The sequence below is a fragment of the Ailuropoda melanoleuca genome, chromosome 5, assembly GCF_002007445.2.
Source record: "Ailuropoda melanoleuca isolate Jingjing chromosome 5, ASM200744v2, whole genome shotgun sequence".
NCBI lineage: Eukaryota > Metazoa > Chordata > Mammalia > Carnivora > Ursidae > Ailuropoda > Ailuropoda melanoleuca.
Window position 1 is genome coordinate 2192931 of NC_048222.1, and position 26458 is coordinate 2219388.

Consider the following 26458-nt stretch of genomic DNA (forward strand, 5'->3'; position numbering starts at 1 on the left):
TTCTCCACAGAAGACCTCCAGGGCCACCTCTTCTCTATCCCCATCCCTGCAGGAACCTCCCACTCCCCCGGGCTATACAGTCACATCACCACTGTGACACTTTCCACCATAGCCACCAGGTGGCACCCTTTTCCACACTCCTGCACTTCACGGGTGGTTTTGCCAGAGGCCACACAGGATCCAGAATTTTAAAGGTAGGTCTTTGATTTTTCAAATGTAGTTGATCTTAAGAATTGATGAACAAGAACAGAAAAATTAAGCTAAGAAACACTGAAAGATAATAGAGGTTTATAACTTCCATTATGAAAAGAATGGGTGGCTCAGTTGATTAAGCATCTGCCTTCGCCTCAGGTCATGACCCTGGGGTCCTGGGAGGGAGTCCCCACATCAGGCTCCTTGCTCAGCGGGGACCCTGCTTCTCCCTCACCCTCTGCCTCTTCCCTGTTTATGCTCTCTCTCAAATAAATAAATAAATAAAATCTTTAAAAATATATATATATATAAAGAAAAGTAACAAGCCACCGTTGCCAAGGGTTACAGAATGTGCCACTGAGAAAACAGGTGTTTCTTGAAATCTCAGTCTGTGTGAAAGAAAACCAATAAAACACACACTAGTGCCTAATTAGTTGTAACATATCCTTAATGAGCTACAACAGCCAGGGAAGCTTTTGGGCAGTCTGTTCTGAGTACAGAATGACGTCTAAAGAGGAAGAATCTGTCAGTGTGTGTTCAGTGTGGTTTGGAGGTAAAATAACCAACACATAACAGCTTAGATGATAATGTTTCTAGAGTGAGGAGAAACAATTAAATTAGCTACCAGAGTTCCATGAAGATTTCCATAAAAGAAAAAGTAAAAAAAATTGGAAGCATATCAGTGTCCCACAAATGACCCAATGATTAATTTGATTAATCTATAACATCGTTAAGTACATAGGAAAAATCATGCAGGGGCGCCTGGGTTGGTCAGTCAGTTAAGCATCTGGCTCTGGATTTTGGCTGAGGTCGTGATCTCAGGGTCGCGGGATTGAGAACCGAGCTGGGCTCTTCACTGGGCATGGAGTCTGCTTAAGATTCTCTTTCTTTCTCCCTCTACCCTTCTGCCCCCTAAAAAAATCATGCAGTACACAACACAATTAATTAATTTAATGTTTATTAAAGTGTATTTGTTGATTTTATATATTTTAATATAGCAATCGTGAGAGGAAATACACAGATCAATGATAGGGTCTATCACTAGCTAATGGAATGAGAGTTTCAATTTAACTTATTTTCAAATTTTCGACAGTAAGCACAAATTACATGTACTTTTATCCACTTAACTTTCATAACCAGAAAACAAAGAAAAGCTTTCAAAAAAATTGTTGCAGTCTCTTTGCCCAAATTCAATACCTAACAAACAAACCATTGACCTTTTTTTGGTCTTTGAGGCACCTGCCGTCGCAGACAGAATGCCTTGTTGCACATTATGTGGCCAAACGTACACAGCAGCAGAAAGGAAACGTGAGCCATCTGGGGGTCTATGTTAGTATTCTTTTGAACATAGTCAGATGAATTACCTTCCCAGAATGGAGTAATTCTTGAACAGCCTGGTGAGATGAGTTTCTTTTCTTAATGCACACAGTGGGGGAAGAGAACCAGACTGCCAGGAGCCCCAGGAACATACCAGGTTTACCGCGTCTAATACGACAGACATCGCTCTGGTTCCTGGAGAGAAATGCCACCAGGGTTCTGACTCTGGAGGCACGGGCAGAGCAAAAATGCCGTGAGGTCCAACACAACCACTGACAGACACCGCCGATCCCCGTCCTGACCCAGGGGCCCGAGAGATGTGCCAGACAGAGGGGACCAGGCTGGCAGTGGACTAAGCCAGCCACACGCTGGTCTTTCCCCAGCAACTTTGCAAGGAAATGGCTGTGGTTATTTTCTGCTGTTTTCCCTTCGTTTGGGTCAAGCTCGCTGAGAATGAAGATGCTGGGGGACAGAGGACTGTGCCCCTCCCTCCTTCATTTCCTGGCACATGTAAAGCGTCTGTGGGCCGCAGTGACTGGGAGTCAGACTGACGGAGCCGCTCCCCTGTCTCTAGCCCAGGCAGCCTGCAACATACTCTGTACTTCACTTCGCTCACCTAAAAAAAGAACGAGCCTAGTAGTTAGTACTCATATCAGGGAATTATTGTAAGAATCCTACGTAAGCAGGGGCTCAGAACTCAGTCTGGTGGCAAGTCTGCTGGCCTTTTCCACGTATCTATGTAAGTGTCAGCCACCTTATCACCGTCTTCATCCTGAGGATCATTGTCGCTATCACTTCATTAGCAGAGACCAAGCGGGAAATGACTGCGTTACTTCGAGCCTGGCCAACGGAGAGGCACCGTGAATGCATTAAAGTAAATCGCGACTCCGAGGAACCCTATGTGACACCTCGCTGCCAATGAGAAAAAGATACCCCTCCTCAAGACATTTCCCACCCACTTTCTGGAAAACTATCATAAATAAACACAGGCATCCACAGTGGCTCTTCTGGGAAAGGTGTTTCCTTGGGTTGTGCAGTGCACCGCCTTCACCGCTGTACGATGACCCACATCACCTTCTGATGGAAGAGACCAGAGGGCTTGGTGACAGGTGAATTACTGGCTAACAGAGAGAGGATCAAAAGGAAACCTGGATGGGCCTGGGAAATGCCTGGATGTGGGTGCAAAATTCTGGTAAGGGCATGAGAGTGTTATGCCCTAAGCAGAAAGTTCATCGTTTTTCTCAGATGTTGAAAGGAACTGTGAGTTCCCCAAATTTCAGCTATTCCAGAGGTAAGAGATGAGATGACATAGGCATGTGGAATCGGAAGTGATACAGAAACGAAGGCGAGCTCTAGAGGCAGCTTGAGATTCAAGATAGCCAGTTCTGCCCAGAGGCCTGCGCTGGGGCTCATTGGCACGCAGGAACTCAAACACCAAAACGGGAGAAACTTCTCAAAAACTCAAACACCAAAACGGGAGAAACTTCTCAAAAAGGAACAAGGCAGGCCACAAGCAGAGAGTTCCTGTGGCAGTCCCTGTTCGTTTGGTCCAAATCTGCCCTGGAACACGAAGAAGGCCCCAGGGGCGCCCTCTCTGTGAGTCTCCACGTCTCCTCCCCACGAGGGGTCTGCAGGCTGTCCGTCACTTACATTCGGCCAAGACGTAGTCCCCCATGGCTCCTCCTGCAGAGACAGGAGACAGGAAAGGGGCATCGCAGACCCGAGCACCCTGCTGCCTCGTCCCCGGCCCTCACCCCCCTCATCCATTCACCTCAACTGAGACCAGGCCCTGCCTGGAGACCTCTCGGGGCTCGCACACCACCATCTCTCACCTGGAGCTGCTTACCGGCTCTGTAGCTGGCCTCTTTGCCTCCCATCTCACCTCCTGACACGCATTCTCCAACCGCTGAGACTGTGTCCCCCCTACTGTCCCTGCACTGACTTCCCAGGGCTCGCTGGCTTGCATCCTCGAGGCCCCCAAAGCTCCGCGTGGCTGCCTTCCGTCACCACAGATGCCCAGTGAGGCAGGAAGGCACCCCGGTGACGGACAGGCTGAGACAATCCTTCCTCACCGCCCACTACGCCCCGTGCTCCTCCGTGTGCATGGCTGATCCATCTGGGTAGGCCTCCCCCTGGCCTCAACCTCTCCTAAAGCCATCTACCTCAAGGCCCACAACTCTTGGTCGATCCCCAGCAGGTCATGGCCATTCTTTCCCTTGACGCCCCAGAGAATTTTCTTTGCGTCTGTCTTAGGACCTTAAGGGCTCTCCTTTAACTGTGTTTACTGGTCCCACAGATTTCGTCCCGTTCCAGATGTGAGATCTGAGAAAAGCAGCGAGGAACTCAACTTCAAAGCCCGCGCACCGCTTTAAACAGCATCTTGCAAAACAGTAGGTGCTCAAAAGGCGTGTGCTGAACTTGGAGCTTTCATTCTGAGGAAAGCCATTAACTCCTGCTCCCGGGGCGGGGGGGCATGTTCCCAAAGAGAAAAAGGGGAACGGGCTTGTCGTGGATGGACACCCAATGCCCTCCGCCCTCCCTCCCCCCACTTCCTGATGGGTTAGTGTGTCCTGGGGTCAGAGGAACTGAGAGACGTCCTCCTTCTTCCTACTCACTTGAAGCCTGCCTTTTCCTTAAGACTCTGAACAGAATTCCCGTGAGAAAGAGGGTGATGCACACGGCGACCCCGCCGACGACGCCGACCAGCACGGTGCCGGGCACCGGGGCCTCTAAAACAGCAGGAGCATGTGAAAGCTTCGACTGCGGCCCAGCCCAGCTCAGAGCCTCCCCTCCCTCCATGCCCACCCCTGCGGGTCCCCCCACAGCGGACTTCCCCTGCCGCCGCTCTCATCCGTACCCCAGGTGGCAGTGAGCGGCTGGTCCAGGCCTGAGTGCTCCACCCGGCAGGCGTAGCGCCGCTCTTCCCCAGGGGCCACGACCAGCGCCACCCGGCCCTGGAACGTCCCATCCCCGTTGGGCAGCACGTCCTCCGGCTCAACGTCCTGGGCGTCCAGTGGCTGCCTGTCCTTCAGCCACTTCATGGTGATGCTCCGGGGATAGAAGTTCAGAGCCTGACACCGCAGGGTGCTCACTGCCGAGGCCACGTGATGAGTCACCTTCACCGAGGGGGGCACTGGACAGGAAGGAGGAAGGATCTGGAGAGGGGAGCTCTCTACCCCAGCCAGGAAGACTGGAGCTTTCACTTCCCTTCCTCTGTGGGTCAGAGGCAGAAGCTAACCCTATTCAGACACAGCTGCAGAAGGGTCACCGTTTGTGTCCTAAACCGTGTTGTGGGAGTCAGCTGGGATGGGGTGCTACAGGGAGGACGGTCAAGCCCATCCTCCTGTCCCGTATATAAATACACATACTTGCTGCTCATGGCCTCTGTCCTTTGTCAGTATAGTCAATGGAATCGGATGAAGTTGCCCTGTATGCGGATTTGACTGAATAAGCCCTATTGGCCAATTCTACCTGGCTCAACCCAGGAAGTATTCCTGTAAGAAGGGGCCCCGGAAGATTGGCAGCCTTCAGGGACTTTCTCTCTGTTCTGTGAAAGTAACTTTAACCTCGAAACGATTCTGCTACTCTGATTGGTTGCCTTCATTGGTAATTTCTTGACTTGGCATTCATGTGAAAATTGACATCTCTGAAATTCCTAAAAGGTTTAAATATACACAGGGTTCTTGGTTAAATCAGAAGATCACAGATACTTCTTCTTTGGCCACATGTAGGGAGAAGAACACATAAAACCATGACCCTTGGCTGTGTCCTACATCTTAGCTGTAAGGCGGAGACCCCAGACCTCAGCGCCTTCCCTGAGAGTCACGTGACCCTGGGCACCTGGGAAACCCCAGCCGGGGTCCTGCCCTGCCCTGCATCCCCTCCGCTGTGTCAGGACAGTGTGGGGGTACCTGGGCGCTCCCACCGTACCTTGCCGGTCCAGGACGCCCCTCCCCAGCTCCAGCAAGCGCTGCAGCTGCTCGGGGCAGTCCCTCTCGAGGTAGGCTCTGTTCTGTTTGGCCCGAATCTTGTTCACTTCCCACTCCAGCTTGGTGGCCTGGGCCTTGGGCTCTGCTGCTCTCCAGTCCAGCGTCTCAGGGCAGAATTCCAGATGGTTCTGCCCATCGTACCCGTACTTCCAGAACCCCCTGGTGCTGTTGTCCTCTTGCACCTCACAGCCCAGGATCACTTGCAGGGTGTGGGACTCTGACGACACCCCGAGCTTCGTTACTGAAACCGAAGGAGTAAGTCCCTGTCTCACCATCCCCGGGGACCCCCAGACCTCAGACTCCTTCCCTCCTCCCGCAGGACCTCAGACTCCCGGCCTGCTCCTCCAGATGCATCTTCAAGCTAGAGGACTGCTCTCTGCCCACCTCGGAAGGCTGAGCGCCCTCTCCACGTACCCTTGCTACGGTTGTGATTGTCCATGATGGTCCAGAAGTCGACGATGAACATGTGATCCCACCCTTTCAGACTCTGACTCAGCTGCAGCCACAGCTGGCTGGCGGCCCCGCCCCGGACCCACGGGGCTCGGGGCTCTGCACGGCGACTCTCGTGACTGTAGGACACGAACAGCTGGTCATCCACGTAGCCCAAGGCCTCAAACAGGGGCAGCCCGAGGTCCGGCACTGAGGCACCCATGAAGAGGAAGCGCAGAGAATGGGACCCTGGGGAGAAGGCAGGAGGACATCTCTGCAGGCCACGAGCGGGGGTGGGACGCGGGGGGCCACAGCCCCGCTGGATCAAACTCACAGCACCAGCTGCGTCCGAGCCCACCACCCCACGACATGTGAGCGGCAGGGCCTCCCCGCCCCCTGCCACAGGCCCAGGTGCTCTCGCCCCCCAGGGAGCTGTCACCACCCCCTCGAGCTCCTAGCCTCTGCCCTGCTTCCCACATTTAGGGCAATCTCCCGTGCAGCCCAGAAACTCTCCAAGATCCCAAAAGCTCTCTAGCTGGGGCAGTGGAGCTCAGGAGTTGATGCTCAGGGCAAATTAGATCCTGGTGCAGAGGAATTTGCTGTGGGTTTTTTCCATGACTCCCGTCGCTAAGCCCTTTCCTGTGTAAATGTTTGCTGTGAAATGCTTGCGGATCTGCTGATCCATAGCTAAAACTTTCAGAGCAAACCCGGAGGAAGCAGGTGGGAGCTCCCCTTCCCTCCGCTCTGGAACGAGGGATTCCGGGACGAATGCCCAATGCCTAGAACAGCGCCGGCATGTAGTAGGGCCTCAGTGCACCCTTGCTAGATGAATCAATGACCACTCCTTGCTTTTTCTCTCTGGCCCTGAGCTCCAGATTCTTACACCCAACAGCCGACAGGACACCACCAGTTGAATGACTAATTGGAAAAACCAAACTTAAGTCTAACTCTTGATTTCTCCCCAGCTGCTCTTTCTTCCGCCTTCACCATCTCAGAAATGGCATCACCTGTCACCCCATCGCTCAGGCCAATAAAACGTTTAAAACAATAAAATAACTTTTACATAACAGTCGCCTTTGACTTTTTCTCTCACACAGCACGGGGATCCTGAGACCCTTCAGCAACTTCCTTCTCTGTGCATCCGCAATGAGCCTGCTGCTCAGGGCTCCTCTGCTCATCCCTGCCTCGGCCTACCGTGTCCCCAGAACTGTCTTGCCAAAAGCCCTGACAGGTCACATCCCTCCGCAGCTAGGACACACAGGGCAGCCCGCGAGGTCCTAGGAGACCCTGCCCGTGGCCTGCGGCTGAGTCCCTGACAAGTCCCTGCGCTCCTGCTGCACCCGAGCCACCCCTAATTGGGAAGCCGGGTCTCCCAGCAGACACTTGGCAATGTCTGGAGACACCTCTGACCGTCGTAACTGGGAGAATGCTACTAACATCCAGTGAGTAGAGGACGTCCGACCATGCGCACAACAGGAAAGTGCCCGTTTCCCTGAGGGTGCAGTCCCTGACTCAACTCAACTTTCGGGGTCCACTCCGCTCATCTGGGAAGCGATGCTTCCGGCTGGCACCCCCCGTTTCCCTCAGCTCTCTGCTCTACCGCCAGCCTGAGAGGAGGCTGCCCGAGCCTCCCTACCTCGCCTCCTTCACAGCTCCCGCTGCTACCCGGGCTCTGGATCCTCTTGCTTGTTGCTTTATTGTCACCCCCCACGAGAATGCAAAATACCAGAAGGCAAGGACTTGGCTCCCCGCTACTTCCTGGGGTCTAGAACAGGGCAACTCACGCTCCAATACTTCCTTTATACGTGTGAACAACAAATATTTCTGTTCCACATCAAATTTAAGTTTCCACCCTTTCTGCGGTGTGACATTTAAGAACCACGGCTACAGGGGCGCCTGGGTGGCACAGCAGTTAAGCGTCTGCCTTCGGCTCAGGGCGTGATCCCGGTGTTATGGGATCGAGCCCCACATCAGGCTCCTCTGCTATGAGCCTGCTTCTTCCTCTCCCACTCCCCCTGCTTGTGTTCCCTCTCTCGCTGGCTGTCTCTATCTCTGTCAAATAAATAAATAAAAATCTTTAAAAAAAAGAACCACAGCTACGGAGATGCGGGTTCTGCCTCAAAAGCCCAGGGTAACGCTGAACAAAATTACCCACTAGTAGGTCATGCCTCATTCTCGTCACCTGTAAACGTGGACACACACACGACCTATCCTCCAAGTGTTGTTCTGAGACTGTGTAAAAAGGTGTGTGAAGACTCACCGTCAACTGAGATTGGGAACGGTGGCAGTGCTTCATTTTACATCAGTGAACCGGTCGCCTGAGCTCTTTCTAACCCGGCGAAGGAATATAACCCGAGGGCCAGTGAACACTAGTTAAAATCGCCCTATGACGGGCTCCCACCTCCCAATGCTTAGTGGAGTCACGCCAGACCCCAGAGAGGAGGGTGATTTAAACCGAGTTAAAGGTCAGTTACCATCACGGTGGCATCCTTCAGTAAAGGCCATTAGTTACATACACTAGGAAGAACGTTGCAAATCAACCCCCGCCCCCGCCTTCCGCGGAAAAGGAGAACTTTTTCGTGCAGTTCAAAAGTCCAGCAATCACAGGTATGTTATTTTTCCAGGCAAAAGAATAACCGCCAAGAGTCAAAAGGCCGGGGTCAGATGTGTCTCGGGAGCCTCCCCTCATCCCGGGTTCAAAAGGGCTGCGGGTGGGGGTGCAGGAAGCCCAGCCCCGGCTCGCTCTCGCGCCCCACGCGCCCCACGCGCCCCACGCGCCCGCGAGGCTGGATGGGGGGACCCCGCTGAGCCGAGGCCCGCTGCCCCCGCCAGCCCTGCGCGTCAACGCCCGGCCGGGCCTACGCCGTCTTTGGGGAGAAGAACTTCCTGTTCGGGGACGACGGGGAAAACACGACATGGCCCAAGCAGAACAAGAGCCCCCAGATCCGAGTCCGCAGACCCGGGGATCTCAGCTCAGCCTGTATGAGAAACGCACAGATTTGGAGTTAAAAGTAGTTAAAAGTGTCACAGCCGGCGGAGGGGGCGGGTGGCTCCGAGCGCCACCCTGGAGAGTTGCGACGGGCGTGGGGACCCGCAAACCCGCCCGCAGCCGACGGTGGAGCCCCTCCCGGGAGAGTCGGGGACAGGCTGCGCTCGGGCCCGAGCCGTGCCCCCCCCCCGCACTTGGCGACCCCAGGGGCTCCGCAGAGCTGGGTTCGATCTCGTCGCCCCGCGGCCCGGACTCACGCGGCGGCCGGTGCGAGGCCACGGCCCGCAGCAGGAGCAGCAGGAGCAGCAGGAGCAGCGCGCGCCGCGCTCCCGGGCCCATCTCGGCGCTGCGGCCGCGCGTCTCCCCGGCTCGCGCTGCGCGTCCCGGAGCTTCACCCGCCTCCGAGCGGCGGCGACGCGGGCATGGCCAAGGAGTCACCCTGGAGTCGCTGCCCGGGCTGCGGGGACACCAGACAAAACTTCCTGCCCAGTGCGATCCCTTTCCGGGCCGGGGCTGAACAGAAACGCGCCTCCTGAACTTGAACTCTCCCGCGGCCCGGAGCACGGGCTTGTGAAACACTCCGTGACCCCGCTGTCCCTGGGGGTTTTGAGGCCTCGGGGGACGTTGTTGATGGGGGAAAGTATGCTTAACAATGTTCTGACCTAAATAGTTCAATTTCTGATAGTATTTAAATAGTAAGTAATTTAAAAATTCAACGATACATTTTTCAAAATTTTTATCTTAAGTTCAGCTTGCCAATCTTGTTATTCAACTTAAAAATATGGTTTTTGTGTAAGACTTTAATTTTATTTCCACATTAGAAATAATTAAATAAGTTTAATCAATTAGAGACTACTGAAACATCTTTCACAATTTACGTAAATTAAATTTCACAAACTTTACAGCACATTGGAATCCCCTAGAAAATCATTTCACCTGCTGATGCCCTGCTTTTACTCTCAGCTACTCATTTAATTGGTGTGCAGTGCTACCTGGGGATTGGAATTTTAAACCCCCCTTCACAGCCCCCCCCCACAAAGTTTGGGAACTCCTGCTTTAGATATTTCAAAACATATTAACAAATTTAACACATTTGGTTTTCCTAAAAACTTTAAATACCTACTAACTCCAATGAACAGTACCTTTTTAAGCATGTGTGCTAATTTTGGCCATCTAAGAAAAAAATCAAACTTGGAAATTGGGGCCTAACTGTAGGGGGACATGAAATGCAACTGGAAAAATGTTGAATACAGTTGATGAGTACATTGGGGTTGACTGTAATATTCTTTTTTCTTGGTAACAGCTTGATTATTGAGATTTAGTTCACATACCATACGATTCATCCACTTAAGGTGTAAAATTCAGTGAGTTTTCGTATTTTCACAAAATTTTTGTATTTTACCACAGTTTTAGAACATTTTTCGTACTCTCCACAAAGAAACTTTGTGCCTTTTAGACACCACCTCCAAATCCCTCCATGCCTCCCACCCCCCCACCCCCACCCCAGGCAGTCACTAATCTACCTTCTGTCTCAATAAAGTTACCTCTTCTGAACATTTCATACACATGGAATCCTAGAATATGTATTTCTTCACGACTGGCTCCTTTCATTTAGCATAATGTTTTCACGTTTCTTTTTCATGGATAAATAATATTCCATTATACCCCATTTTATTTATCCATTTGTCAGTTGTTGGAAACTAGATTATTTCAACTTTGTGCCTATTAGGAATAATGCTGCTCTGAGCACTTGTGTACCCATTTTGTGTGGACTTTTATTTTCTTTTGGGCGTACACCTAGGGGTGGAATTGCTGGGTCATATGATGACTCTATGTTTAATTAACCTTTTGAGGAACTGCCAGACTGTCTTCCAAAGTGGCCACACGGTTTCGCGCTCTCAGCAGCAGAGAATGACAGTTCTGATTTCTCTACATGTTTGCCGACACTTCTTATGGTTCGTCTGTATCAGCCAGCCATCCTAGTCGGTGAGAAGTACTGCCTCACCGTGCCTTGGATTTGCATTCCCCCGATAACTGGTGACATTGAACATCTTTTTTTTTTTTTTAAAGATTTTATTTATTTATTTATTTGACAGAGAGTCAGCCAGTGAGAGAGGGAACACAAGCAGGGGGAGTGGGAGAGGAAGAAGCAGGCTCCCAGCAGAGGAGCCTCATGTGGGGCTTGATCCCAGAACGCCGGGATCACACCCTGAGCCAAAGGCAGACACTTAATGACTGCGCCACCCAGGCGCCCCTGAACATCTTTTTTTTTTTTTTTTTTAAATCAGATTATCGGCCATCTGTAAACCTTCTTTGGAGAAATGTCTATTCAGATCCTTTGCCATTTTAAAATCTGGGTTATTTGCTTTTCCTCGTTGAGTTGTAAATGTCCTTTATGTATTCTAGATAGAAGTCCTGTACCAGATATATGATTTGGAATTTCCAATTCAGTGTGTTATCTTTAGTTTCTCGATGGTGTGCCTTGAGGCACAGATACTGCTAATGTTGGTGAAGAGCAGGGGCGCCTGGGTGGCTCAGTCGTTAAGCGTCTGCCTTCGGCTCAGGGCGTGATCCCACAATCCTGGGATCGAGCCCCACATCAGGCTCCTCCACTGGGAGCCTGCTTCTCTCACTCCCCCTGCTTGTGTTCCCTCTCTCACTGGCTGTCTCTTTCTCTGTCATATAAATAAATAAAATCTTTTAAAAAAAATTTGGAGAAATGATTGTGCTTGTGCTCTGGTATAGACAGCCTCAGTTCTCATTTTACTCCCAAGACCTCCTATGCCACAGGGAATAATCCTGCGTTTTATCTTGTGCGTCTCTGACATTTTATTCTATGAATAATATCTTGTGTACAATATTTATTTCAGCATATAGTCACATAGACATCAATCAATGAGAGCCTGCTTCTCCCACTCACCCTGCTTGTGTTCCCTCTCTCACTGGCTGTCTCTCTCTCTGTCATATAAATAAATAAAATCTTTAAAAAAATGTTGGTGAAGAGCATTTTTTCTATTTTTTCTTTAGTTACTTAGTGTCATAACTTAGAGATCAGTGTCAAATCCAAGGTCACGAAGATTTATACCTATGGTTCCTTGTAAGTATTTGTACTTTTAGTTCTTACATTTATGTCTTTGATCCATTTTGAGTTAATTGTTGGATATGGTATGAGTTCATTCTTTTTCATGCGTGTAAAGGTAAAATCTCAGCTTTTCCTTTGTGTGTAGGGGAAAAAAACAGTTCTGCACTGTGTTTTCTACCCTGTGTGTCTCCTTTACTACTCACACAAAACACTTGACTTTTGACTCTTCTAGTCAGCAAATGGGTGGGGTTTCCCACAACAATAAGCAATTCTCTACAGCATCGGTTGGGTGTCCTAAGATTTAACTCAATTCTGACCCGCTCTACCTGGAGGTGGTGTCAGATCCCACAGGTAAGGGCCCAGCCCCATGAAACTGCCCCCACCCTTCAGATACCAGTCTCAAGGCCAGATTGTCACTTGTGCTTCTGACCAATGGGCTATGAGTCAGAAGTTCCAGTGACCCTCTCCTCAAGTTCAATTAGTTGGCTAGAACACACAGCTCGAGGAACTCAGGGAAACACGTAGATTTGCCTGTTTATGAAATGATATTGTAAAGGACACAGATGAACAGCAGGTGGAGAGAGATGTAAGACAAGGTGTGGGAGGGCCCTGAGTGCAGGAGCGTCTGTCCGTGTGGAGCTGGGGTGCGTCACGCTCTTGGTGTGGCTGTGTTCCCCAGCCCGGAAACTCCCAGAAACCCATTCTGTTGGGATTTTATGGAGGCTTTTCACATAGACATGATCAATTATTAACTCCATTTCCAGCCCCTCTCCTCCCTCTGGAGGATGGTAGGGGAGGGGGGTGAGGTTGAGCATTCCAAGCTTCTATTCCTGCTTGGCTTGGTGCTTCCTATGACCCTCATCCAGGAGCCGCCAGGAATCCACCCAGAGTGGCCTCATTAGAATGAAAGACACTTCTATTACCCAGGGAGTTACAAGGATTTCAGGGGCCCTGTGTCAGGAGCTGAGGGGGAGTCCAACATATGTTTTCCATCATCTCCCAGTGTGGATATTTGGTGGTCCCAGGACCATTTGTTGAAAAGACTATTCTTTTTTTACTGAATTTTGGCGCCCTTGTCAAAAATCAATTGACTGTATATGTGAAGATTTATTTCTGGACTCTCGGTTCTATTTAATTGACCTATGTTCCTGAAAGTGCATATATCAAAATTAAAGATTCTTGTTCAGTGAAGGATACTGTGGATTAAGTTGATAAGCAGCGGACAGAATGGCAGAAAGTTATATACGATGTTGGAAACAGACAGAAGGGTTAGTAATTCTTTAGGAGTAAAAGGAACTCCTCTAAATCAAAAAGCCCAAAACAGAAACAAGAGAAAAAAATGAACAAGAAACTTACATACAGAAAAATCCAAAGCACTTGGTAAAAAAAGCTAACGAAGGGGGTGTATCATTTTGTCTCTTAGGGCGTTAACACATTAGAAAGTTGAACACTGCCCAGTGTTTGTGTGGGTATGGGAGTGCAGACTGGGGCTTCAACTCCATTCCCGGCACTCTTCGTAAAGATTGTCTCAAATGTATCCCATCAAGGGCCGTGTCTGCGGGCGACCAGAAGGGGCAGGTACACAGGGTATAACCTTCCCTGAGAGAGGAAAATGGGTAAAATGGGACAACTGCGCCACAGGGCATTGTAAAAAACCAAAGACATTAGTTTAGTAAATTAAAAATGCATGCAATACAAAACAAGGACATTCTCCTTCTGAAAGACATTTTCAACCAAAAATACCCATTGAAGTCATTAGAAAGGCAGTCTGCCACGGTGGGATAGGAGTGGGATGTGGTGGCAGGAGGGGTACACGGAGTAAGCACACGCGCACACACTCCTTGAGCGTGTGTTCTCTGGCAGAAATGGGGGGGCCTGCAGGATTGAGGGCCTTCCCCACCCCACCTGCTCGACAGCAAACAGCCACGGATGAGCACTCCCTCCATGAAGGGATGCCGGAGACAGTACACGCCGTCTGCCATGAAGGGATGCCGGAGACAGTACACGCCGTCTGGTCTGGGGCTCTGGCCGCTGACCACGCAGAAGAGATTGACAGCGAGCCGCGCTGTGCTGCATCTTAGCTTTCCTGCCTGATCAGATTAGCTCTTCCCAGAGAACTCCAGTGCCGGCCACGGCCTGAATGCCTACTGACACGGGCATCCGCGCCGTGCTGTTCCTGGAGTCCGGCCAAGGCTCTGTTTGAGGCTCCACAGGACCGAACTCCTGGCTTCTCTCCGGCCCTCCCCAGGGTGTGAGAGTCTGGGTCCTCTGTCCCAACCACCCGCTTTGGTAACGATGCCAGACCCACCCTGGCCTACCAACCCTGACAGCCTCGCTGCTTCCTGCACGTGCTAATGGTGGCTCCGTTCAGGCCTCAGTGTTCAGCGTGGCAGGGGTAGGTGGCTTTTTCTCTCCAAGGGACAATTACCCAGAGTTGACAGGTTCCGTTCTTGCTGGGCTGGCACCCCCGTGGTCTGAGTGCAGGCCTCCGTGACCCCTTAGAGAGGACCGGTATCGGCGTGGTAGCCACACATGGCTGGGCACCGCGGCTTCCTGCCAAGAGCTCCCCCAGCCGGTCACATACTTTGAAGGTGGTTCTGAGGAGCCGGGGTGGGAGGAAGAACGGGCTCCGGGCCCTCCCTTCTGAGATATTGGCTCACGCCACGAGACCAACCGCTGTAGGCTGGACTCAGCCCCTCACGGCTCTGGAAACCCCTGTGGATGGGCAGGTGCTGTGGGTTGAAATGTGCCCCCCACTAAAATGGTTGCAGTCTTAACTCCCAGTACCTATAAATGTGACCTTATTTGAAAATAGAGTTTTTGCAAATGATCAAACTAAGGTAAGGCCATTGGGATGGGACTTAATCCAATAGGACTGATTTTGACCCAGAGAAGTTCACAGAGGGGGGCTGTGAAGACACAGCAGGTACCCGAGTGCAAGCTAGACGCCAGGAGGGGGACCTGGAACAGATTTTTCCTTTGCCTTGCTCAGAAGGAGCCAAGCCTGCCGACACTTTCATTTCGGAATTAACCCCCCAGAACAGTCATTTCAAATTGTCCAAGTCCTGCTTATTACCCAAGGAGAGAAAAGGAAAGGGAAATGCAATTTGCAGAATGCTAGCCCTGTACTAGCATCATGCTAGGCTCTTTATATAGGAGAAACTTAATCTCAACATCTTCTTAAAAATATATTATCCTGGGGCGCCCGGGTGGCTCAGTCGGTTAGGCGTCCAACTCTTGATTTCAGTTCAGGTCATGACCTCAGGGTCGTGATATTAAGCCCTGTGTCAGGCTCCATGCTCAGTGCAGAGTCCCCTTGTCCCTCTCTCTCTGCCCCTCCCCCGCTCTCTCTATCAAATAAATAAATAAATAAAGTCTTTAATATGTATACTACCCCTATTTGCAAATGGGGAGTTGAGGGTCTTGCCCAAGTTCACAGAGGTCACTATCTCTGTGAACTCACAGAAATGAATAATTTTTTGCCTTAAGGACTTCAATAGAATCATAGAAGAACCAGGCCAAGTTCAACAGAAGCTGTGTATTATTCCACCTGGTTCCTGATAGTTTCTTTGTCTTCCTCTGAAGCAGGTGGTCTAAAGCCAGGATGAATTCCTAGGAATGCCAAGATTTGTTAGGAAAGCTTGTTTTCCTGCCTTCATCTACACTTTCACACAAGCAAACGCGTCTTGGGCCTGTCTAGGCGCCCTTCCACCTGGTTGCCCCCCCACCCCCCACCCCTTCGAGCTCTGTCCATAGGGATGGTCCTTTCCAGGCCAAGAGTGTTCATTCCTTTCCTTTGAGCTCCTGCTACGCAGTGAGCGCAGAGGCCTTGCTCTATGTTGTTCAGCACTGTTGCCTAGGGTCAGTACTCCATAAATATGTAAAGATTGAGTAAATAAATGAGCAAGTGAATGAATATCCAAGATCAGACTGTGAAGCCAACAGAAACCCACCGGGGAAGACTTCCTGGCTCTCTGTATTCGTGGGGCCCCTGGGAACAGCGAGGGAATACACTGCATGAACTCACGCATATATATTGATATATTGCCTCCCTACTAGATTTGTCACCGCCTGACACCGTCTCTTTCCTTCTCAATAACCCTAATGCTTTGCGGAGTAACCGGCACAGGGCTACACAGTCGCTTCTACCATAACCCAGTATAGACTCTCCTGAAAAACCACATAGTCTTAAAAAAAAAACACACTCACATTCAACAGGGGTCATGGAAAACTAGGACGGGGGACAACTCAAAACTCTTTAGCAGGTGTGCAAAAGGAAGAAGCGACTGCTTCCCCCCATACGCTCAGAGTGGATCTTTTGTTAACTCAGAACCTTGCACTGGTGCTCAGTTGAGTTAACTGATGGACGATCATTAGATACACACTTCGATACATTTCTTTTTTTGGAAGCTTTTATTTATTTATTTTAGAGAGTAAGAGAGTGTGTGAGCTTGTGTGAGAAAAAGAGAGGGGGACGCTTGGGTGGCTCAGTCGGTTAGGCATCCACCTTCTGCTCAGGTCACGATCTCGGGGTCCTGGCATCGAGCCCAGTGTCTATCGGGCTCCCTGTTCAGCATGGAGTCTGCTTCTTCCTCCCTCCGCCCCTGTTCCCACCCCCCCTCCTGTTTACGCTCTCTCTCTCTTTCAAATAAATAATTTTTTTAACTAAAAAAAAAAAAAAAGAAAGAGAGAGAGAGAGTGCATAAGCAGGGGGACCAGAGGGAGAAGCAGACTCCCGGCTGAGCAGGGAGCCCAGGGTGGGACTTCATCCCAGGACCCTGAGATCACGACCTGAGCCTGAGCCAAAGGCACTTAACCGACTGAGCCACCCAGGTGCCCCCACGTAAATACATTTCTAAGTAAGATAAAACATCGAGACACTGCTTAAGCATCGCTTTAAGTTCATATGCTCTTGCTTTTATTTTTATACGCCCTAGTGAGACTGCGCCTTCGGGTTTGTTAATGAGCGTGTTTACTTTTGCCACTTTGAGTGGTTCTATGCCCATGACCTAACATTCCTAACATCAGCTCCCAGGACAAGAGGAAGAGTGTGGGGCTGACAGACTATTTGAATAAATGTCCAAAAATTTCAAACTTTGGTGAAAAGATATAAACTGAGTGAACCCCAAGTAAAATATAACCAAAGGGACTCATGCCAATCACTTTGTGATTCCAATTCCAGAGACTAAAGACAGATTGAAAAATCTTAAAAGCGTCCAGAAAGAAACAAGCGATGTGGGGACGACAACTCAGAGGAAAGTGGGTTGTTCCTCTGAAGGAACGGGTGCCAGAAGGAAAGGGCGCATGCTTTTGGGGCAGTGAAAGGAAGGAACTGTTAATTGCAAGTTCTATATCCTTTAAGTAAAACTGCCTTCACAAATGAAGGGGAGATAAAGACATTCTCAGATGCAGGAAACCTGAAAGAATTTTTTGCTGACAGACCTATCTTTAAAGAATGACTAGAGAAAGTTCTTGGAACAGAAAAGAAATGATAAAAGAAGGCATCTTAGAGTACCAGGAAGGAAGAATTTACAATGGCAAGGCCAGAAATATGGGTAAACACATAGGCAAACATTAGATTGCCTTTCTCCTGAGTTTTCTAAATCATAGTTGGTGATTGATACAAAAATTATAACATAGTTTAATACTCAAGACAATGTTTTTAAATAGAAGGGATAAAAATGAAGGGTCCCTGATTCACTTGAGGTGGTAAAACCTGATCCCAGTAGACTGTGAAAGATCGCATACATTGTAAGACCTAAGAGTAACCACTGACAAAACTGTACAAAGAATACACTCAAAAATATTATAAATAAATTAAGATGGGATTATTTTTTAAAAACCTGTTCAAATAACCTACAGAAAGACGAGGGGGAAAAAAACAGGAAAAACACATAAAACAAATAATAATGTGGCAGACCTAAACCCTCACGCATCAAAAATTGTCTTAAACGTAAATGGTCTAAATACCTAAATTAAAAACAGAAATTGGCAGAGTGGCTGAAAAAAAACCCCTAGAATCTTAATTTCTTCTCTGTCAATCAAATTTGCATTTCCCATCTCAGGAAATGTCTCTGCCATTCACTCCATGGCTAAGGCCAAGATAGCCGAGCTTACTCTCAGTGTCTCTTCCACTGGAACATAAGATCTATGCAAGCCTTTGTTTGATTCATATGTACAGTTATCATTATGGGTTGAATTGTGCCCAGTCAAAAAAAAGCTATGTTTGAATCCTAATTCCTAGCACCTCTGAACGCGACCTTATTCGGAGATAGGGTCTTCCTGGCGGTCATCAGGTTAAAATGAGGTCATTAGGGTGGGCCCTAAACCAATATGACTGGTGTCCCTACAAAACAGGGGAAATTTGGACAGAGACATCCATGCATAGAGGGACAAAGACGGTCGTCTACAAGTCTAGGAATGCCTGAGGCTGCCAGAAGAGAGACCCGCGGCGGAGTCTCTTTCTCAGCCCTCAGAAAGAACCAACCCTCTCAACACCCCGGTTCTAGCTATCTGGGCTCCAGAATGTGGGACAATACATTTCTGTTGGCCAAGCCACCCAGTCTGCCGTACTTCGCTATGGCAACAAACTAACATAAGCTAAAACATTTATAGTACCTGGCTCAGTGCTTTACACACAGTAGACGCTCAGTAAAAAAAACTGGTTGAAGTAAGAAATTGTAGGAAACACAAGCCTGGGTATCTGTGTTCTAGGAGACAAAACGGGAAGGAGCTGGGACAACTTGAGATGCAGATTCTCTTTCAAAACCCTATTTTCAGTTTGGTGCTGCGTCCTTGTAGTCAGCTGTGCCTGAAAGTCCCTCTGATTGAGCATCACCCAAGGAAAACCCTCAGTCTGCTGCTGAGCTGGGCTCCAGAAGTTGCCTGGCTGTTAGCGTGGGGATGTAATCTGGGCAGCAGAGTGCCTCTTCCACAGGTTTCTAACCAATCTACCTTTTCCAGTCCCGCTCACAACCTTGACCTCAGAGATACCTGATGTCTCAAAGACTTACATCTCTCTAGGCTTCTATGGTGGGGAATTTATTTGTTTCTTACTGGTCTTGTCCCCTTGCAGGTGTTGAACACGGATTTCTCTGGTCTGGCAAGGCGTTCATCCATCTGCTCTCCAGCTTGCAAAATTCCGTTGACCTCTCTCATGGGTTGTTTCGTCTCGCATTCTCTTCATCTTTGAGGGTTTATGCCTTCTTTGCAAAATCCTTTACCGTATAAGGGTGGGGTTTGGAGGAGGAGCAGAGACTGACCTGTGTCCAACACCCTGGTTAACACAAGTTGGTTCCTTTAAATAAAAAATAATGCAATGTGGGGCGCCTGGGTGGCTCAGTCAGTTAAGTGTCTGCCTGCGGCTCAGGTCTCGATACTGGGGTCCTGGGATCGAGCCCTGCATGAGGCTTCCTGCTCAGTGGTAAGTCTGCTTCTCCCTCTCTCTCGTGTTCTCTCTCTGTCAAATAAATAAATAAAATATTTAAAAAAATAATGCAATGTAATAGTGGTAGGATGAACTCTATTTGCTAAGAACCATGTGTGGACCTTCTGTATATATGACCTCATTTCATTTTCAAAAATATCTTGCCCTCTCTCAAGGAGTTTATAGTCAGATTGAAAAGATATGCCCATGACATTCACTAGCCAAATAGCAGTGCCCTGGAGTTCTGTTGGATCTCAAACCAGTAGGAGAAAGAGGTGAAGGTGTAAAGGTCCATAACTGGAATGACAATTCCATTTCTTAGTGCAAATGTTATCTAACTCTGAGTCCAAAGACCTGGTTGCTTAGTCGTGGCCGTTTACTGTACTGTTTACTGGTATTTTTATCGTACTACTGTATGGACTTTCTCCAGCCAATCTGCTCATCTGATGTTCAATGTGGGTAATAATTTCTGATCACCAATCGATTCTTTACGTGAATGATCTCTTACAGCTGTTAACAGATGTAGACACCAGTAGAAGGTAATAATTACCCAGCAGCTTAGGAATGAACTGTATGCAATACATTTTGGTTTAGCGTGTCATCAGACCTAACGACAGATCATGGTGTAAAGGTCTAGTTCAGCTGCGAAGAGTTGGAGGTCACTGCAGTGACCAGTCCTGTTAATTGTTATCTTCGGGCTCCTTTGGCAGCCCTAGAAACTTTGAGGGAGGAAACGTCCTTGATATTTAATATCTTCCAACAGAAACTGTCCATACATTTTTTTCATGACTGATGAGAAAAGCAACAGAACCAACACTTGTTCACTTTGGTACAACCCAAGTTTTTGTAAACTTCCCTATCACGTATCATTCTTGACGAGCATTTGCGTGTGCTTTAAGGGCACATGAACTGTAATCAGTACGCCAGGCAAAGTTATATTGCGAAGCCACTTAAACTCTCTAGGTCTCAATTTTCTCATTTGTAAAGAGGTGATAACAACAGCTGTTTAATAAAATGGTATTTAGAATTAAATTTTTAAAAAGCAAAAATTGATAAATGAAGCCCTTATTACAATGTCTGGTATATAATCAAGGTTAAGCCAAGATGACGATGATGATATATTCTAAAACATATATTACATAATATACTATTATATATTCTAATATAATATAACTATATAATAAATTCCATATATTATTGTATATTCTAAAATAATATTATTATATGATACTATATGATAATAATAATATTGTCAATGACATTGCTGACCTAAAGATGTCATTTCCTACCAGGTAACAAACAGGTCACTACCCTCTTACACATTGCCTATACTGTGGTTTTTCTCACTATTAAAATAATAATAATTTTTGGGGTGCCTGGGTGGCACAGCAGTTAAGCGCCTGCCTTCTGCTCAGGGCGTGATCCCGGCATTATGGGATCGAGCCCCACATCAGGCTCCTCCGTTGTGAGCCTGCTTCTTCCTCTCCCACTCCCCCTGCATTTGTTCCCTCTCTCTGGCTGTCTCTATCTCTGTAGAATAAATAAATAAAAAATTAAAAAATAATAATAATTTTTAAAAGAGCATATGCAGTCTCTCCAGGTCTTCGGGGTTCTTATGCTTATTTTGCTGCTCACATGTAAGACACAGTTGACGTGGCTTCTCCGAGATTGTTTCTAGGCCCATTCCTCCCTGGATCCCCGCTCTGCACCCCCGTCCATTCTCTTCCTACGCGTTTTCTTCTTTAAGCTGTAGGCAGGGCGAAGCTAGTCATCTGTATTTCTTCTCCGTAGTAACTGTTGGGGGAAGAGAGAGGATCAAACAGCGCGGGTCTCTGGTCCACGACAATGAATCTCTTTATGAGGAGGGCTGACCCCAAAGGTCCTGGCAGCTGGCCTCCCTACTCGACCATTCTCAATACTGTCAGCGTCACTTGTAAGTAAGAATCATTTCTGTCTGTCAAGACTGTGTGTGAATGAGGTTTGAAATCTGGGCAGTACAATGTCAACCCAAGGTTAATGACTGAGGACTGTGCCAGGCAGGCCGCCGGAGAGGCAGCCGTCCAGCCCAGGGTGGTTTGATCTGGAGCGCCATCTAGTGACCAGTCGTGCACCAGCATCCCTTCTCGTAAATTCCCTTGGGCAGGAAAGAGTTGAGGCCAAAACCAACCTGTGAATTACTCCGTCGTCCTTCAACAATTCGACTAGCCCTGGACACCTCAAAGGTTAAAAACAGGCAATGCTTTATCTAAAACTCTTTAAAGGCAATGTTTATCTAAAACTCTTTAAAGTTACTAGTTAGCAACCGGGCGTTCTGCCTCTCAAGGGCCTCTTCCGTCGGACTGAAAGAAACCTACACTTCAGCGCAGTGTCCTTCGGGGGCTTTGTCTGAGGGTGCGTGTTCCAGTCAAGGCGCTGAGTTGATTTTCCGCACATTGCGAAGTCACTAGCCCTTTCAATACGCACCGCTTAATACATTTACTATTACTCTCATTAGGACCGTCGCCATGGTCGTAACTGATACACTTAGCCAGAAATCTCGGAATTCTGCTCCCACTAAGCAGAAGAGCCGATTCCGGTGTCCATCTCTGCGCGAGAGCTTCCTCCTTCTTTCTGTGGTCGTTGCACTTTGAGAACGAAAAGAAGAATTGAGTATTTTAAAAGTTGCTCTTATAAGATTCGAGGCCTAACCTTCTCCCCGGGGAAAATTGACCACTCCCCTCTTTCAGGGCCCCTCTGACGTCTTCTGAGCAACCACTGTGACCTCCTTTTTCCTAGTGTCCCCTCCTCCAAACCTTTCCACCAACAGGGGAGAGCCTGTCCTCCTTACTTTCTTATTCCCAAAACCCAGCAGAGTGCAGGGCTTCTCGAAGGTGCTGATGAGTCTTCATGGAATGAATGAATGAATGATCCAGATTTCTCTGCACCACGTAGACATGAGTCCAAGTCACTCGGTTTGTTCCTCTCACGTTCTTTCCTGCCCATGGACGTCCTGCAGCGTTAGAGCTTCCCAGCGGCCCCTGTCAAATGGGGATAGTAATTTCTGTTCACCAAAAAGGACAGGAAACTGTTAAGTGTATAACGAGACGTTAATAATTACAGAAAGGCCTGGAGAAATAGGAACACACCTGCCTCTAAAATAAGCTTTGGTTGGTTCGGAGCGCCACCTAGTGTCAGTCAGGTCAAACAGCAGATGTATCGTAAATGGCTTCGGCCAGGGAGGTGTGAGGTCCAAATAGGATGTCCTTGAGCCGTGTGTGGAAAGGCCTTCTACCTAGCAATAGCTGTGGTGTATTTTAATTTATAGCACTTTATAGATTAAAAACAAGTCTTATCTTCGACTGTAGTTCGATTGGTGTTTGTGTGTGCGCGAGTGTTAGGGACGTGGATTTTACTGTCTTCAAGGCTGTGCCGGGAGAAATCTGAATTCTCAATCTCCGTTTTCTTACTGATGAAATGATAATGAATGTGAGGCAGTAGAGGACAGTGGTGAAGAGGGAATGAAAACAGTGCATATAATGCCTGGTCCGTACCGTGTGCAGTTACCTGTTATCTTTATTAATATTATTGACACTGTTAAACCAACAGTTGCAGGATTGTCCTGTGTTGTGGTTATAGTAATATATGTGTGCTTGTAACAATAATTTTTCTTTAATATGTATGTATACATTTTGTACTTATAATATAGCAGGTACTATTCTAAGAGCTATATAAATATTAACTCATTAACTCACATAACAACCTATGAAACAGGAAGTATTACTGACATTTGTAGGTGAGAAGACTGAAACATAGAGAAATTAACTTGTCCAATGGTAAAGTTGAACTTGAACCCAGGCATTCCAGCCTCTGAGACAGTCAGTTTGATAAATATACTATGCCATCTCTGCATTTTTCTTGGATTATTTTATAAAATTAAGAGGAAATATAAACGCCACTACTATTAACCATGAAAAGTATAAGAAATCTATGTACTAACTGAAGCATAGCTACAAATCTGTAGGTAGGCTAATGTAATAAGAATTTGGTCCCAACAAGGATTTCTGTTTAACTCCAGCAGGTTTAGGTGAGTTTAGTAAAAAATGCAGGGTGATGGAGTTCCTAGCCATACCTGCCTGCCATGGAAAGTGTGCACAGACCTGAGATGCAGAAGGTGGGGATGGGGTGACTATGAGTGTCATCACCACCTCTTCCCAAGTTTTAGGCAAGGAGTGAGCTCCAAGAACAGCAATGCGGGGGTAGATTCTGAGTGACAGTGATGGTCCTGGGTTATATGCTCACCTACCACACACCAACACACACACACACACACACACACTTACAGGCACATGCACACACTCACACTCATGTTCCTTCTCCAATGGTCCAGTTCCATCTCCTGTTAAGGTCTCTTCTTAAAGTCTTCCTTGGGTTAGCACCTAGCAGCCATGTTACCTTTCAGAGGCTTCCAGCAGCAGCACACATCATTGGAAAGAGTGAACAAGCTTGTTGGATGGTCTCTTCTCACCCTCTCCAAATTAAGGAGAGTACCAACTTTCTCAGGGTCACTCCAAAACAGCACAATCCCATGGTGGCTGGAGCTCATGGAAAGAAACCTCAAATAAGAGGCAACGGTGTGTTCAGCCCCGTCTCAGGAACTGTATGTATGGGATCTAATTTAATCCTCACTATATGCCTGGGGCGGAGGTGCTATTCCCCTGTCCCAAAGGAGGAAATGTAAGTGGAAAGTTTGAGGACTTAGCAGGGTCACCCTGCTGCGTGCAGGAATTGGGATTGGAAACAATGTGCTTTCTCCAGCACCGCTATCTTCCCAGCCTTTTGCACCATGAGCTCAGCTTGTTCTCTACCTGATGCCAGCCCAACAAGTTTCGGGTTAGCCTGGGGCTGCCAGGATTTCCAACTGGCTAGGGAATGTGGAAGCTTTTTGAGGTGACCTTCCATCATTTATATATGCAATAAAATACATAAAATATAATGTACTATAATATTATATATGGTATTCTGTAGCATGCGTTATACATACAAATCATAATATGTAACAAATGAATATGTGATATCTGTTATATGTTAATTATACATCATTATAAACGTAATTAATTTTATACTTAATAAATGCTTCCAATAAATATAGATACACATTATTAAATTAATTTAACACTCAGTTTTTATTTCTAAAGTAGTTCATATGACTATATGTGTAACCTTCATTAATGAAATCTGGGGGCACCTACTGACTTTTAGGAGTGTGAAGGGGTCCCGAAATCTAGAAGTTTGGGAACCACTGCTCTAGGCTGAACTCTGATGTCTTATTTTCCCAACCGGATTGGTAAGGACTGGGAGGCAAAGGTGTAACCAGCGCATGAATATTTTAATTTCTTATTCTTCTGTTCTCTCTGTGGTTTGGGTCTTTCCGATCAGACATATCGCATCGTACGATAATGACGCTGTCTGTGTCAGTCACACCAGTTATCATTCCTTGAGAGGAGGCACTTGCTGGGCTGATCTTTGTTTCTATGATCTCTTTTGAGTCTTCTGCTTGACAAGAGCCTTGCGTGTGCAGAGCTCACGTGTGGCATCGTGATGGGCTAGGAATAAAAAAGCAGTAATACATCCTAACAAATCTATCAAAACCTGTGTGTCCACGTTTCCTCCAAAATAGTCACTATGTAAGGCTCTATGCTCATTACTATGTTTATTCAGGCTACTGCCTAAAATATATCTGCATCTCGTGCTTATAATCACCTTTATTATGGGCGTAGACTGGGAAGCTGTAACAATGTATATATTCTCACTATTGAGAAATCCTTTCCTTTTGAGGGGAGATTTGACTTTCAAAACAGTTTAAAGTCATTTGAAAACAAGCTTTCAGAGTAAGGGGGCTATGGATGACCTCATTTCCTGCGTCACTTACGTGGTCGTAGGAGCAATTCCTAAATGTTAGGGCTTGTTCCCTTGGTGATACTCTCTGTGTATTTATTATTCTGTGCTTTACCATTATGTTCTCTGTCTGCTTCCCCAATGTCTTTTAAGGATGTGTCAGGGAATAAACATACAGAAACAGTAGTCTCAGCCCTTAAGGTGCCCACACGCTGGTGCGGGAAACATTTTGGCTCAGGTCTGATGACCTAAATGTTGGCCATTTGCCTGCAGAGACAGGATTGTTCGTCGGAATGGTTTGTGGGGCTGAAAAAAGCAAACAGACTGGAGAGCCTACAAACTTCTTTAGGCTGCGGATCTCCTGAAACTCTTTCCTGCATATTTTTTTTCAGGCTGCCCTCTATCATCAACCTCACAGCGGAACAAAGCACTGACCATTTATACTCTTGAGCCGGCAGGCCAGGGGAGTGGCTGCTATTATTGGCCTCATCCATTGGTGAGTCAGGAAGAAGCAAGTTTTAATCTCCGAGTTGGGGCCTGTAACAAGGTTCACGAATATCAGGTTAGCTACCTTCAGAAGCAGACAGAACCCTCTTCTGTCATGGTAAAGAGGATCCATACACCTGCTCCAGCAACTCCTCTCACTGTCCTTGTGTATTTCTTGCTGTTCAAGTCTCTCTCCCCCACGCTCTCTGTCCAGCTGCCATTACAGTCTTTTGGACTTGACATTCGGCTCCTCATATTTAATTTTGTTTACCAGCTTTCCAGACCTGAAGAACATGAAAGACAATTAGCCAATCCATAATATTCAGAATGTGTGTAAATGCAAGAATACACAATTTATCACATTGCAATATTTGTGTTCTAAGTTTATTGTTGGCTACCTTGTAGTCACCAGTCTTGAATGGGAAGACCACAACCTTGACCTGAATTTTCCCTTGAAGCTAATTTTATTAGGCTTTCTGTTGCTCACAGCCTTGTTCAATCTTATTTCAAAGCCTGAGACTCCATGACACACCTACCAGATCTAAGGTTACTTTAAAGTCGATAGCCCAAAAGTATTATGTCTTCTGATTTCTAGAATGGTTTCTAAAGATTCCGATGTGGAGCACTTGGAACAAACCAACTAACGAGGTGTCAAAGTATAATCTTCAAGAAGT

General features: G+C 47.6%; 1 protein-coding gene and 1 long non-coding RNA gene across 6 annotated transcripts; both read right to left on the minus strand.

Moving 5' to 3' along the window:
• Nucleotides 1-1133: 1133 nt before the first annotated feature.
• On the minus strand, nucleotides 1134-9479 carry HFE (homeostatic iron regulator). 4 transcript variants are annotated; one of them, XM_034660097.1, is made up of 6 exons: nucleotides 9174-9478; nucleotides 5913-6137; nucleotides 5440-5739; nucleotides 4367-4642; nucleotides 4125-4238; nucleotides 1134-3192 (listed from the first exon to the last, which is right to left on the minus strand). In XM_034660097.1, exons 1-6 carry the CDS (start codon nucleotides 9253-9255, stop codon nucleotides 3152-3154), a joined length of 1038 nt encoding a protein of 345 aa, XP_034515988.1. In that variant the 5' UTR covers nucleotides 9256-9478; the 3' UTR covers nucleotides 1134-3151. The 4 variants fall into 4 exon arrangements, with proteins under 4 accessions (XP_034515988.1, XP_011234698.3, XP_034515989.1 ...); XM_011236396.3 differs by having other exon boundaries at nucleotides 5913-6176; nucleotides 9174-9477; XM_034660098.1 differs by lacking the exon at nucleotides 9174-9478 and adding an exon at nucleotides 8188-9142 and having other exon boundaries at nucleotides 5913-6176.
• An 11548-nt stretch (nucleotides 9480-21027) lies between these two features.
• Nucleotides 21028-26063, minus strand: LOC117802196. Of its 2 annotated transcripts, XR_004625252.1 has the most exons (4): nucleotides 25734-26063; nucleotides 22252-22441; nucleotides 21779-22048; nucleotides 21028-21218 (listed from the first exon to the last, which is right to left on the minus strand). It is a non-coding gene; the product is annotated as an uncharacterized LOC117802196 (long non-coding RNA). The 2 variants fall into 2 exon arrangements; XR_004625251.1 differs by having other exon boundaries at nucleotides 21028-22048.
• Between the last annotated feature and the right edge of the window lie 395 nt (nucleotides 26064-26458).

Excerpts from the sequence above, each read along its gene's own strand:
- HFE (XM_011236396.3), bottom strand. The coding sequence starts at position 9,255 with ATGGGCCCGGGAGCGCGGCGCGCGCTGCTCCTGCTGCTCCTGCTGCTC. Across the intron at positions 5,740-5,912 it reads CAATCACAACCGTAGCAAGG|TAACGAAGCTCGGGGTGTCG; the intron begins GTACGTGGAGAG and ends CTTCGGTTTCAG. Across the intron at positions 4,239-4,366 it reads GCCGCTCACTGCCACCTGGG|AGGCCCCGGTGCCCGGCACC; the intron begins GTACGGATGAGA and ends CTGCTGTTTTAG.